This window comes from Myodes glareolus, chromosome 13, assembly GCF_982192425.1.
Source record: "Myodes glareolus chromosome 13, mMyoGla1.1, whole genome shotgun sequence".
In the NCBI taxonomy this organism is placed as follows: domain Eukaryota; kingdom Metazoa; phylum Chordata; class Mammalia; order Rodentia; family Cricetidae; genus Myodes; species Myodes glareolus.
Window position 1 is genome coordinate 40680578 of NC_142038.1, and position 12705 is coordinate 40693282.

The following is a 12705-nucleotide window of genomic DNA, read 5'->3' on the forward strand; positions in this document are numbered from 1 at the left end:
GAGCAAACACACTCACGGAATGTTGGTCTTTGGAACGCTAGAATGGTCTCTCTGAGACTTGGCTGTTGCTTTCATCTGTCACCAAAGGGCGAGTCAGTTTAACGAATGTCTGTGCTTTTTCTTCTCATCTTCCCTCTTTCTCAAATGAATGTTCCCTCTCCTTTCTAATTGAAAACGTACAGTTCTACTTTGGACCCCTCTGGGGGTCAACCGTCTGGGTACACACCAACTGAACACTATGTCCTACAGTTGCAGAGAGATCTGCCACATCCCTACTGTGGCTTCTCCTACTTCCATGGAAAATTACAAAGAATAACACCCTGCCATGATGTCCTGGTGATTTACAGCAGAAAGCTTAGGGGGGAAAAAAAACCATGATGTCAGGTTCACCCCCAGCACATCCGGCCAGAGTGTCTGAAGGGCATGGCTCTCAGCAATAAGTTTTCTCCTCAATCTTGCTATTCCATTTGCCAAGACTCAGCACCCTGGGAACCCAGCTGAGGAGGACAATGCTAAGTATGAACTTCCCTTGCATCTGAGGTCCTGGGCTTATCATCCTTCTTTTGTTGACAGTTCACAGATAAACAAAGCCAAACTAACACAAACATCTTGAGAGGGCCTGTCCCGTCCATTTTTCACCTCTGCAAACCTCTCTTCCACTGCAGAAAAGCCTCTTGGCTTACATTAAAAAAATTTACACAGCTCTAATAGGGCACTCAAGTTGTTAAGACTTTCAAAAACTTTCGTGAAAAATAAGAACGAACCGTCTCACAGACAGCCCACTGGGGTGTCCAAACGCTACTGTGACAAAGCTATAATTTGCAGCCAGCCTGTTTGGCCTGTTCATTTCCTTCATTTTATTATAGCCTTGCTTGTACAGGCTGGAAGGAAGCCTGTGGTTTCGCGGTAGCCAATTTGGCTACAAGGCCTGGTCATCCTGCTACCCGCTGAGCCACTCTGGGAAAGTCACTTCGCGGATGCTGAGCTTCAGCCCTCTGTGTGGAAAACATGACGCTCTCCTTTGTGTTGCTACTTGAGTGCACATGTTATTTCACGCATCATTCGTGAACAACTGAACATCAAGTCACCTGTGAGCCCAACATCTTCCAACCTGACAAGACATACTCAGTACTGCTGAAGCTTAGAAAAGACCCAAGGACCATTACCTCATAGGTGAGTTGATCGACATTAGTGATAAACTTATCCAAAGTTGCCAGAATTATACCTAACCACAAACTGAATCGAAATCATCTTTCTCTCCCCAGTTCCAAACCACCAGAAGCTAGGGGTTCTGTCTATTTTTTTCTCTTTTGATTGGGTCATTTACAATGGAAGATGTCTTCACAACTGTTGACTAAGCATTAGCTCAGCTTTGGAGCTGTTAGAAAATGCAGGCAGCTTTATTAAGATATACAAGAGACCATGAAGTTTTTGTGTAGTGTGTTACAGCCAAAATGGCCTGTTTTATGACTCGGGTTGTTTTGTTTGACAGGAGATACAATGAAACAACATTGGATGTTGGTTTTTGGTCACCCAAGTTTTCCACTAAAATCAGCAGAATAAAAAAAAAAATTAAAGTCATGTAGCTTTAAGAAAGACACTTAAAGTCTCTAGACATCTTTTTCCGTAGAATGTGTGGATGTAGTAAGATGGTCTGAATGGTCACTGAGATTCCTAAAATCATGATTCTAAGAGAGGAGGGTGGGAAAGAAGGCTAAATAAACCTAAGAAATATACAAAGTCTGTGAGGTGGCCCTGCTTAAGTCACCTAGAGCTGGTAGAAGGAATCCCCTCTAGGGTTCATCCATGCTCTTTGGGAAGTCCACATCCCCTGAAACTGTAGAACACTCTGAACATATGGTGACATTTGGACCAAAGAGCATACTGTAACGTGAAAAGGCACCTCTCATTGTAGAGTACATCTTTAGATACTCAGGAAGCCAAACGCTGAACACAAACCACGGGAAGAGGTTGACAGCGTCTCCCCTGCCGTGACTTCACAGAGTTTATGAATCTCAAGCATGAAGAACATCACCACTTGAGCAAACCAAACACAGTAAATGTTTCCAAGTCCATGATTCAAGTTTCCTGACCAGTGAAAGAAAAGGGCTTGGTCTGGATTTTCTGTAACTGTTTCCCTGTCCAGGAAATAGTTTGAAAAAAAAGTCCCTACAACTCACATTTGGCTCCTCATCTTAACTGCAAGGGCCAGAGGCAAGCAGCAGCCCCCTGATCTTGGATGCCACATCTGGGAATCTCGCACTGAGTGTCTTTGCCTTCTCGCTCTGCCAGCGGAGACAGAAGCTGTCTAGTCTTCTGAACACTGGATGCTCTGCCATTCTCTCTTTCCTCAGGTCTCACTGAAATATGTTAGTATGGTGTCTGCTAAGTCTCTGTTTGGAGTGGGCGGCTGGTGAAGGAACTTCTGTAGGCGAATTTGCCTCCTAATGGTTCAGTACTGTAGAATGTTTTCCCCTTCCTCTTGCTCTAGAATCATGGCCTCACCACTGTCTGGAGCTAGAAGGGATGTGCATTTGGAGAGTAGGTCTGCTTCCACTAAAGAGATATCAGTTACAGGCACTCAGTAAATCATTTCATTCCAAGTTACTTTATGAGTTCCATATGTCTACATCTTCTGCTAACAAATGCTAAACAACAGAGCTGATCAGAGATTAAGTAAAATTCTTCAAGGGTTATGATATCCCACTCCTTAAATACTTTCATGCCGCACACACCCAGAAATCCAAACGTTTAGTGCAGCCAGATGTTCAACCACTGGACTGTGGTTCAAGGACTGTCCCATGAATCATGTTTGTTTATTACTTGGGTAAGAGGATCCGAAAACTATAGTTTCCAACAGGCAACAAAATATAATAGCGGCAAAATTCCAATGAAAGATGCCAAATTAGGTTAGGAAGTTCCACGAAGCATGTGGACTTGAGATTCAGAAGGTTCCTCTTTGGACAGCTCAGATATAAGGGGATGGAGGAGAGCCAGGGAGTGAAGAGGAGTCAGAGAAGAGAAGTCTTAGCAGGCAGTGGGTGGTTGTTACCAACACTCACATGCTGTCAGGGAGTTGGAAGGAAGCACCGAACTCTACCGTTGGGCTCATGGAGAGGAGAGAGACTCTCAGAAAGCAGCCTGAATATTCCTTAAAGCTGAAAGAAGAAAGTTGGTGCTCACTCACCCTGAAAGTAACTGAAACTGACCGGAAGCCTGGGCTCTGCTCCTACCCACTGAGGACCTAGGAGGTGATTGAACAGCTGGCTGCTTCAGAGCCAGAGCCAGACAAATGCTGGTGCCTCCAGCTACAAGGCAGTCCTAGGCAAGGGGGTGGGGGGTGGTGAACGCGCTCCGTGGAACATTGCAGCCCAAGACACTGTGAACCATAGTGGGTACTTCCTTGGATCCTGTCCAGTAGAGCCACCAGCAAGAGGATGAAGCAGCGTAGAGACATATTACCTTACTGTTGGACTGAGGATCCAGTGATGTAACTGACGACCCAAGCAGAGCAATAAGATAATCTCCGGCTAAGTCAAGGGATGTATAGGAGAAAGACAAACGGCAAGAAAGCTAGCACATGCCGAAAGAGATACGTGTGCTAGGAAAATAAGGCATGTGCTGGGCTCGAGCAAGCAAATGACGAGAGGACTAGTTCCACTGAAAAGTACATACATGTTACCTACCTCTTCTTAGGGTGCCTGACTCGCCAGACCCCTGGATGCTACACCAAACAGTTATTAAGATGGGCAAGGAGGAATGGAGGCACAAAATCAAGAGATGAATAACTGTGCCCGCCCTCCTGCCCCAAATCAGGTCCTGGAGCTGGGAGGAAAGATGCAGGGGTGTAAAGGGAGCAGCAACAACAACAAATATGTGTACTGTTGTAGTAAGGTTGTCTTGTTTTTGTCTCTTACTATATTTATGACTTAGTGATTGTCAATCATCCTCCACTTGGAGCCAGAGAGATTGAGGATACCATAATAACATGGTCCACAGAATCCACTAACCTAGGCTCATAGGGGCTCACAGAGACTGAAGCGACACTCATAGAGCCAGTATGGGTCTGAGCTAGGTCCTCTGCATACATGTTATGGTTGTATAGCTTGCTGTTCTTGTGGGACTCAAACAGTGGCTGTGTCTCTGACTCTTCACCTGCTCTTGAAACCCTTTTCCTCCTACTAGGTTGCCTCATCCAGCCTTAGTATGAGGATTTGGCCTAGTCTTATTGGAACACACATTAAAGAACAGTGGGGAAATCAAAGCTGTTTATATGCACGGACGCATGTTTTCATGATATGCTGATCACATTTGTTTTCAAAAGCTACGGGATGGCTAACAAAATCACCTCCCAGAGAAACCATTGGTCACACAAAATGTGAGTTCAACACCTATCCCAGCTATGATATCGCCTCCTTCCTCCCTCTACATCAGCATCGTGTGCCTGGTACTGCAGTTCACTGAGCTTGTTTTGAGAAATGCAAATTCTTTCCCAGTATTGCTCAGTTTTCTGTTTTGAGAGTGTGTCCTTCTCTCAGCACCGTTGTCAGGAGTTGCGCAAAAGCAACTTCAAGGAAGTCTTTCAGACCCTGTTCACTCTGCCCAAAGTTGATCGTATTACTGTCTCCTGTATTTGATCTCGATAAAGATCTGAATTTTTTATAACCCCTCTGTAATTCCTTCCCTGGAGTCTTCTCATTTCCTTTCTCTAACTTTCTCCCAGCTACTGCTTATCTTTGATCGGGAGAATACCATGATCAGAGTGCAAGAATATTCCTAAGATTTCAAGAGGATGATTATATGTTTGTTCTAACTAACTTAAGAAGTGGGGGCCAGTAAAGTAGCTGGGTTAAGAAAGACACTTGCTGCCAAGCCAGATGACACTAGTTTGAGTCCCAGGTGGAAGGAGAAAGCCAACTCCCCTAAAGTTATTTCCTGAGCTTCATAGACACAAACACATGCATGGAGTACGAAAAGTACTTTAAAGTACAGAGGAACTTTCAAACGCCTGACATCTTAACTTACAGATATGACTCTCATTCCCTCGTAACTTAGAACAAGCTAAGTGTCACCAGAATCAGTTCTTCCACCTTCATATTGGGAAAAAAACAGTAAATCATACCTATGGATGAATATTTCTAAAGATAATTGATTTTTTTTGAGACAAGGTCTCGTTATGCAGCCCTGACTGGCCTTAGATTCACAGAGATCTGCCTGGCCTCTGCCTCCCAAGAGCTGGGATTAAGAGGATGCACTACCACGCCTAGTTCTGAAAGCTAATGAAAAAAGATTTAAATAAGTGGAAGAGTTGGGAAGACAAAGTCTGGGTAGTGAACTTAAGCAACCCTAGTGCAAAAGAAAGTTGTAGAATTGATCTCAGTCAATTGACAAACAAGGCTCAAGAAGTCCAAAGGGACCACCAAGTAACTCCAGTGTCTATGTAAGTGAGATCAATACAGCAAAAAAAACCAGCACCTCTATGTGAATGGTTAAGAGAGAAAGGCCTGCCAATACCAAGTGTTGGCAAAGCTATGCAGCAATTAGAATTCTCTGACACTATGATGACAGCTGCAAGTGGTCAAACGCCTTGGAAAATAACTTCTTAGATTCTCCAAACGTCTGCCTACCATGTAATCCAGCCATTCGTCCTGTCTTTAATAAAATAATTACTCTAAAGAAGTAAATTTGCATAAAGATTTGTATGTGGATATTTCTGGAAGATTTCTTTGTAATAGTCACATACTGAAAATAATGTAACTTAATGTACATAAGTATGTATGAAAAAAAGGAAACTTATTTTGAATATTGCAATATGTAGGTTAAATGTAAAAGGACCGTAAACGATTCATGGTGGAAACGCCAGGCACTAGAAAACTGGGGCTGGGAAAACTGGAGAGAGCTGGTGTGGAATGTCTCCTGTCCTGTACAGCCTTTCAGAAACTGCCATGGGCACTTCAAGAAGGGGCTGGCATTTTTTTGTTTGTTTGCTTGCTTGTTTTTGTTTTTGTTTTTTCTCCGTGTAACAGCTCTGTCTATCCTACAGCTTGCTTCTCTAACTCACAGAGATCCACCTGCCTTTGCCTCCTGAGTGTTGGGATTAAAGACCGAACCGGAATTTCTGTTGTTTATGCTACAACAGAAGGAAGTGACCACAAGTGGGTGGTATTGTTTTAAGTATCATGTTCCTCAGCGCATGCCTATAATTCCAGCACTTGGAAAGATGAGGTAGGAGGATAGTAATATGGAGGCCAATCTAGATTGAACTGATAGGGGAGTTCAGTCAATCACATTCTGTTTTGGGGGCGTGCCGCCCTCAGGCAAAAGCCTGCCTATAAACCTAGCAAGCGTGCTCCGCTAGCTCTCTTTTTCACCTGGCTCCTGCGTCCAGGGACGGATCGTTTGGATTCTGGTGTAAGCTGGTGTAAGTCTTACTTCTGTTTATTAAAGCTGTATATTTTGCATCAAGATGGTCTGGGGACTTTTTAAAGCTGTATATTTTGTATCAAGATGGTCTGGGGACTTTTCCTTACCAGTCGCCCTGCGGCTGCACTGGACAGCAGGAGCCTCTCCTCAAAACAGAACGAAAAGATAGGTTTATTTCGCAGCCAGACACAACCTTCTAGCATCCGTCCTTACCTTGTACAAGTCTTGCAAACCATCAAGTGCAGATGTGGCTAAAGAGACCATCATGGCAAATATTGGCACATTGTCACCCTACAACAGCTACTTCAGGGGTCCCTGCTGATCTTAGTGAAACAAAAAAGGGTTGGGGGGGGGGGCAAGGTCATCTTCAAGGAGCAGAAACGGGCTCCCAGTATTGTCCGACTGGTGGGATCTGCAGGATAAAGGGTGTCTTCTTTAAAATGTCCAGAGTCAAGGTGTACCTGTTCTGTGGTTTAGGGTGTTTGGTGGACTCACGTAGTACATACAAAAAAACAAAAACAAAAACAAAAACAAAAAAACCAGACTTCTGATGAAGGGACCATCACCAACTGAATCAATGTCCTTCCATGCAGGAACATAGTACACGTCGTATACGATGGATTCAGATTCAAAGGTCAGCAAAGCACAGTTGGCAGGTGCACGAGGGTTTTCTGGGGTGTGTGACAGTTGCTCGGAAGCTGTGATGGAACAGAACGCTGTGACTCAGTCGTTTGTGCTGGATGGTAAGATCCCGGCAGGCTGTCACCAAAATGCACTTTCCAGAACCCAGAGGTGTAAAACAAACTGTCTGAAACCAATTTCCTCAGACTCTTGAGTCTATATTTTCACTTGTGATGCAGAAAAAAACAAAAACAAAAATAAAAAAAAACCTGCAAGTTCATCAATAGAGGATTTTCGTTGCTGCTGTGTAGATCGCTCTTCTTTCTGGGAAATGTCAACCCTAAACCCAAACTTCTTTCCAAAGACTTACCTGTTCTTTAGGATAAGAAATCTAAGCTGTATCTTTCTGCTCCCAGATGCCATGGCATAAAAAAAAACAAAAAAAAAAGGAAGAGGAGAATTCTCGAGAAGAGTCCTCATCCTGGACAGATTGGCGTGACAGATTGTGCTCTGGCAGGGTGTGGCTTGTGTGTCACTCCTTCACAATAGTCAAGACTTGATGGTTCCCAGTGATGCTAAGACCCTCTTCTGGGCTCCCATGTGTTCAGCCTGTCACCTGAGCTCCCTTTAAGTTGTCTTGGGCAATCACTTCTATAGCATCCATCACGCTTGGCATGGCGTAACTATCCAGTCAATACCCTACGGCCACACGAGAAATCCCAGGTCCCCTCAGACCTCTAAAGGACCACAGGAACCACTTGTACTGTTTAGGGCCCATGACCCACTGCACATCTGTTCTGTGAATTAGAAGCCACACTTGCTGAAGCACCAGGCTAGCAAGGATCCCTTGGAACTGCTTTGCTTGTATTCCTACATAGTAGGAAGAATCTGACCTTAAGGTCAGTCTACAGCCAACGTGACAGATTCAGACACTCCTGCTTTGCTTGTGATAGGGACCATTCTGGGGTGGTGAGACTCAATATCCAGAACTTTTCATGTGATTTCATGTCCTACATTGCCTTTCATCCCAGGCTACCTCTGTTCTTTCCCTAGGAACACGGTCAGGGGACTGGAGTGATGTTCAGAGATCAAAAGCACAGGCTGCTTTTCCAGAGGGCCTGGGTTTGATTCCAGACACCCCTTGGTCAGCTCTTTAAATCCAGTCCTAGCAGATGACATGCCCTCTTCTGGCTTCCATAGGCACCCGGCAAGCACATGATGCACAGACATATATGCAGACAAAACATACATGCACATAAAATAAAGTAACTTTAAGCAGAAATTACTTCCACAGGAAGATTTGTCTGAGTGTCATGCCCTTGCCAAACACAGGAGGTTGCAAAGCCAAAAGACACTTGCTCTCTCTATTTTCCTTTTCTTTCTCATCCAAGCCGTCCCCCCTACAGTAAAGGCACTCACCAACCTTACCTAACCTCTACACACAAAGGGGAAGAAATTAAGACTAAATCAACATTCAAAATCAACCAATATAATATATATATCAAGATGCTAATCAAGAAGAAAAATCACATAACCACAAAAATTTAAGCAAGAAAAGCATTTCAAAAAATTCAACAACCATTCATATAAAAAATTATTTAAAACGTTGGAAGAGACCAGAATGTCCTCACCTTGAAAACTTATATAAACATCTATGCCATCTGGTGAAACTGAGCCTCCACACCTGCTCGTTGAGAACTCCCCACTCTCCAGCCCCTTGTGGTTCCCTTCCTGGCAGCCTTCTTGGAGTCATAGGGGCCAGAACTTGGCAGTCTCTGGGTTGGGATAACAAGCCTACCCTAGAAGGATTAGGCTGACCTGCTACCCACAGACACCACAGCTCATGTTGTGTGCCTCTCACTGATAGGTCTCGCCTGTCTCATCCACTGCCACAGTGCTCTGAAGCTGACTGTTCACTGTGTCTATTCCAGGAACAGACTCGGGGAGGTGCGGCGACAGGCTCAGCCAGCATAGTTAGTTTTCAGCCGATCATTCCAACAGGTGACCCAGGGCCTGGTCAGCTCCCACTGTTCACTGTGCCACCGCCAATCACTGTGCCCAGGTTCTTTGAGACTCTGGTTTCAAGCATCTTTTTGTCTAGAAGCAAAGGAAGAACAACGTGCTGGTCGTATGTCTTCAGACACCCCTATTCTAGACTCTGGGCTTTGATGTTCTGAAAATCTGGTGCCTATTAACTAGTACAATAGGGAAATGGATAGGAACTCCTGTCCCAGGTTAGCTTGTCTGGGTATAGCCCCGCCAGGACAGAGAGAAGGAAGGGAGGGCCCAGCAAACAAGCCAAGATTTGTGGACAGTAGACACCTCTGCCAGGTGTGCCCAGTATTCCAGCTCTTCCCTCTGCGGGACTAAGGCACAGGTGTATCAGGCCAGTCTCAGTGAAGTAGATCTTGCTTCACACATGATCCTTAAGAGATAATTTCAAGTAGTTTTTCAAGAATTAGAGCACCGAAAAACGGAAACCCAACACATCATCCTTTCAAAGACTGCATACCTACTATGGCAACTCATTAAACCTATTGAAGACCTTGGGAACTTTGAAAAACGGGTAAGGAGCAGATTAGTGTGGACTTCAGTGTGGCTCCCGCCCCCAGCATCTAGGAGCTTCTCGGAACATGGTCTCTAACAAAGCCCATCACGCACGAAGGTATGCGGCCTGCAAATGATCCTCCAATGGGTGAATGGGGGAAGTTATCATCCGATTTTCACAACACTGTCAGGGCTTCAGGAGTGTGACCTCAGAGCAATGTGAGAGAAACTTCTTGAGTTCCCACCCCCCATTAGAGACATTTTCACAAGTGAGTGTAAGAAGACCATGTGTACAATTATGTGGGCTCACAAAGCCCACCAGAGGAATTCCAGAAGTGCCAGGCTCAGCTATGCGCACACGCCAGATGCCACAGAATGCCAGCGAAAGGAGAGGAACAGATCAAAGAATTGCTGTTCTGAAGCTTTTGCAAAACCTTAGTAAAACAAACAAACAGAAAAGGAAACAAATAATGCTGGTGTGGCCTTGTTTATAGAGCCACAGCTATCCTGGCTAAATGGGGCAAGGCTTAGCACCCAGCACTCTGTGAGCAGAGACTCTTAGACCAAAGAAGGCTCCTAGCTTCTCTGCAGCTCTAAGGCCAGAAGCATTGGCAGGTGCTGACCCCTTTGGTGGGACATGGGTTCGAACAGCCGTGTTTCTAGGGCATACTTAGGTCTTAACAGTTGCTGTTGGTCAAAGTATTAATCCTTAGTAAGGGAAGACAAAGTGTTAATCCTTAGGAAGCTGTTTGGACAGTTAGATTTTCTGAGTAGAGAAAGACTTTCTTAAAACAACAACAAAAGCAATAAACCCCGGAGGTGAAACAACCTCCACACGGAAAAGTCAGATGGACAGCAGAAGTAGGATTGGAAAGTAACAAGAGGGGGAGCCTGGGTCTCATTATCTTTATTCTTAGCAGACTTTCAGTGGAGGGGAAAAAAGGAAGTCTTTGCCTTTGGCTATAGGAGAGGAGAAAATGTCTTTCTTGGGGCAGAAGCAGCACAAATGAAAACTGCTGGGTTGAGATGCATGCGGGACTGGGCTGTAAGCCCTTACCTGAGCTGGCCCTGGTCGGTGTAGAGGTCCAGAAACAGCCCCTCTGAGATGTACTGAAGCACTTGGCCAGAGAAGCCGAGGTGCAGCTCGTATCTGCTACCCGGCTGCAAGACCTGGCCCAGATCCAGCACCATGTATTGCGTGTCCTGCGCGAACCACACATTGTCCACTGGCACGCGGCCTACAGTGGCATTCCTAGTGCCCAGGGTCAGGGGACCCCACACTTCCGCTTGCTTGTAAGTCAGAAAGAAGCTGTGCAGCAGCAATCTCGAGGTGGCCACTGTGCAGCGTACAGTGATGTTCACACGACCCGTGAAGGTCACACTCTCCGTGTAGGACAGGTTATTCGGCCATAGCCTTGGCCACAGCTCCAGATCATAGTGAAGCGGGACAAGCCAGGGCGGCAGGCGTGAATGATTCCAGGGCCCTGACAGGGGTCGCCCATCTTGCGAGGTGGTGGCCACCACAGGTTCATGAGCAGCCTCTGGTGTCCCGGTTGGTCGTGCCTGCTCCTGGCCGCCAGGAGGGGTTGATGCGGTGTCCGTCACCCCAGGGATATGCTGCTCCGAAGGCTGGACGCCCGCGCAGTTGCCATACAGGGCAGCCAGAGCCACCAGCGCCAGTAAGAGCGCGACTGTCAGCCCGGCCGACAGGAGGGCCACCCCGCGGCTCACATAGATGCCAGAGCCGCAAGGGGGACTCATGGCGGGAGTCTGGGGTGGGCGAGATGAGAGACTACAGAGGGCGGCAGCGGGGCAAACCCAGGACGGGATGCACGGCAATGGAACCCCTGCCCAGCCCCTCCTCTCTTGTACTGTCCCTCCTCCTCCACGAGCCTGGGAAGATTGGGACTGAATAGGGCGTCTGGGACCATGGTTTTCCCCTCCCCTAACCAGATCCAGATTCCTGTCTACCTACCCCCCCCCCCCCCGCCCCACCAGAGACTGGAAGGAAGGGCGGACCCCTCACCAGCATGTGCGTCCCTTTGGCCCTTGTGAGGAGGCACCGTCAAACAACCCATCTGGATGTCATCGGCGGTTTTTTTTTGTTTTTTTTTTTTTTGTTTTTTTTTTTTTTAGTGTGAGCTGTCACTTGCAGGTGTAGGAAAGAGTCAAGTTCCTGAGCGAGGGGGTGGAATGTTTTGACGACATTTTCTGAACTGCAAAGAGCGACCATGCCATACTGTTACATCTGAACCAAAGCTGGTGTCCCCAAGTCGATACCCGCACGCGGCTCAGACAGCAAACGTAAGCTTGAAAGTTTTGCTGGATCTGGGGACCAAAATCAAAGCAAATCAAATTAAACCAGGGAGCAGGGAACAATAGCTAGCGGGTGGAAAGGAGGGAGGCGGACGAACGGACGACAGACTTCGCTTAGGATCGCAACTTTGCGCAGAGCAGGATTTGGCTCTCTGCTTCCCCACGAGGGAAAAGGAACTCCTGCTTTTAAATCCGATCATTTCAAGCAAAGAAGATAAAGCGATTTCTCCACCCAGAAACGATGGGACTGAACTGTTTTCTGGCGGTGCCCAGTAAATTCTTCGGCACGCAGGCATCTGTTTGCTATTTAGCCTGTGTGCCTGGGCGGGTTTCTCGCTTGGGCGCGGTGTTCCGTCCTGGGTCTGCAGGCACGCGAATGCAAAGCTGGTGTAAGAAGAGGGAAAAACAAAACAAAACAAAAACCAACCAACCAACCAAACAAACAAACAAAAAAAAGATTAAGATTTGCGGAAAGCTGAAGATTCATTTCAAAGTATCCAGTCTTATTTAAGCTCGTCTTTTCCCCTCCAGCGCCTTTGGGGGATAAATTTTTGCCTGGTAGCTGTAAAGGAGGATTAGCGTTCCTGTTGTGCCTTTAATTCTTCCCATGATGAGATCCTTTCAGCTGAGGGTGGACAACGGTGAACCTCGCAGAAAATGTGTGTTTCCTCTCTCCTCCAATGGACATCAATCACATCAACACCACTGAAACAGGGAGCTGGAAGTCAGTTTGGCAGGAAGCTGAGCAGGATGCCCTGCCATCTGTGGGCCAGGCTCCTTGGTTGGGTCTGCTTCTTC

At 46.4% G+C, this 12705-nt stretch overlaps 1 protein-coding gene across 3 annotated transcripts in view; it reads right to left on the reverse strand.

The window, feature by feature from the left end:
* The window catches only part of Lvrn (laeverin), a 54795-nt gene extending 43280 nt beyond the window's left edge, over nucleotides 1-11515 (reverse strand). Inside the window, exon 1 of one of the 3 annotated variants that reach the window (XM_048419455.3) lies at nucleotides 10649-11512. In XM_048419455.3, coding sequence (XP_048275412.3) covers nucleotides 10649-11352 — 704 coding nt within the window. In that variant the 5' untranslated portion in view covers nucleotides 11353-11512. Of the gene's footprint in view, nucleotides 1-10648 lie in introns of all 3 variants that reach the window. The other 2 variants (XM_048419457.3, XM_085699892.2) reach the window with 2 other exon arrangements.
* Nucleotides 11516-12705: the final 1190 nt, after the last annotated feature.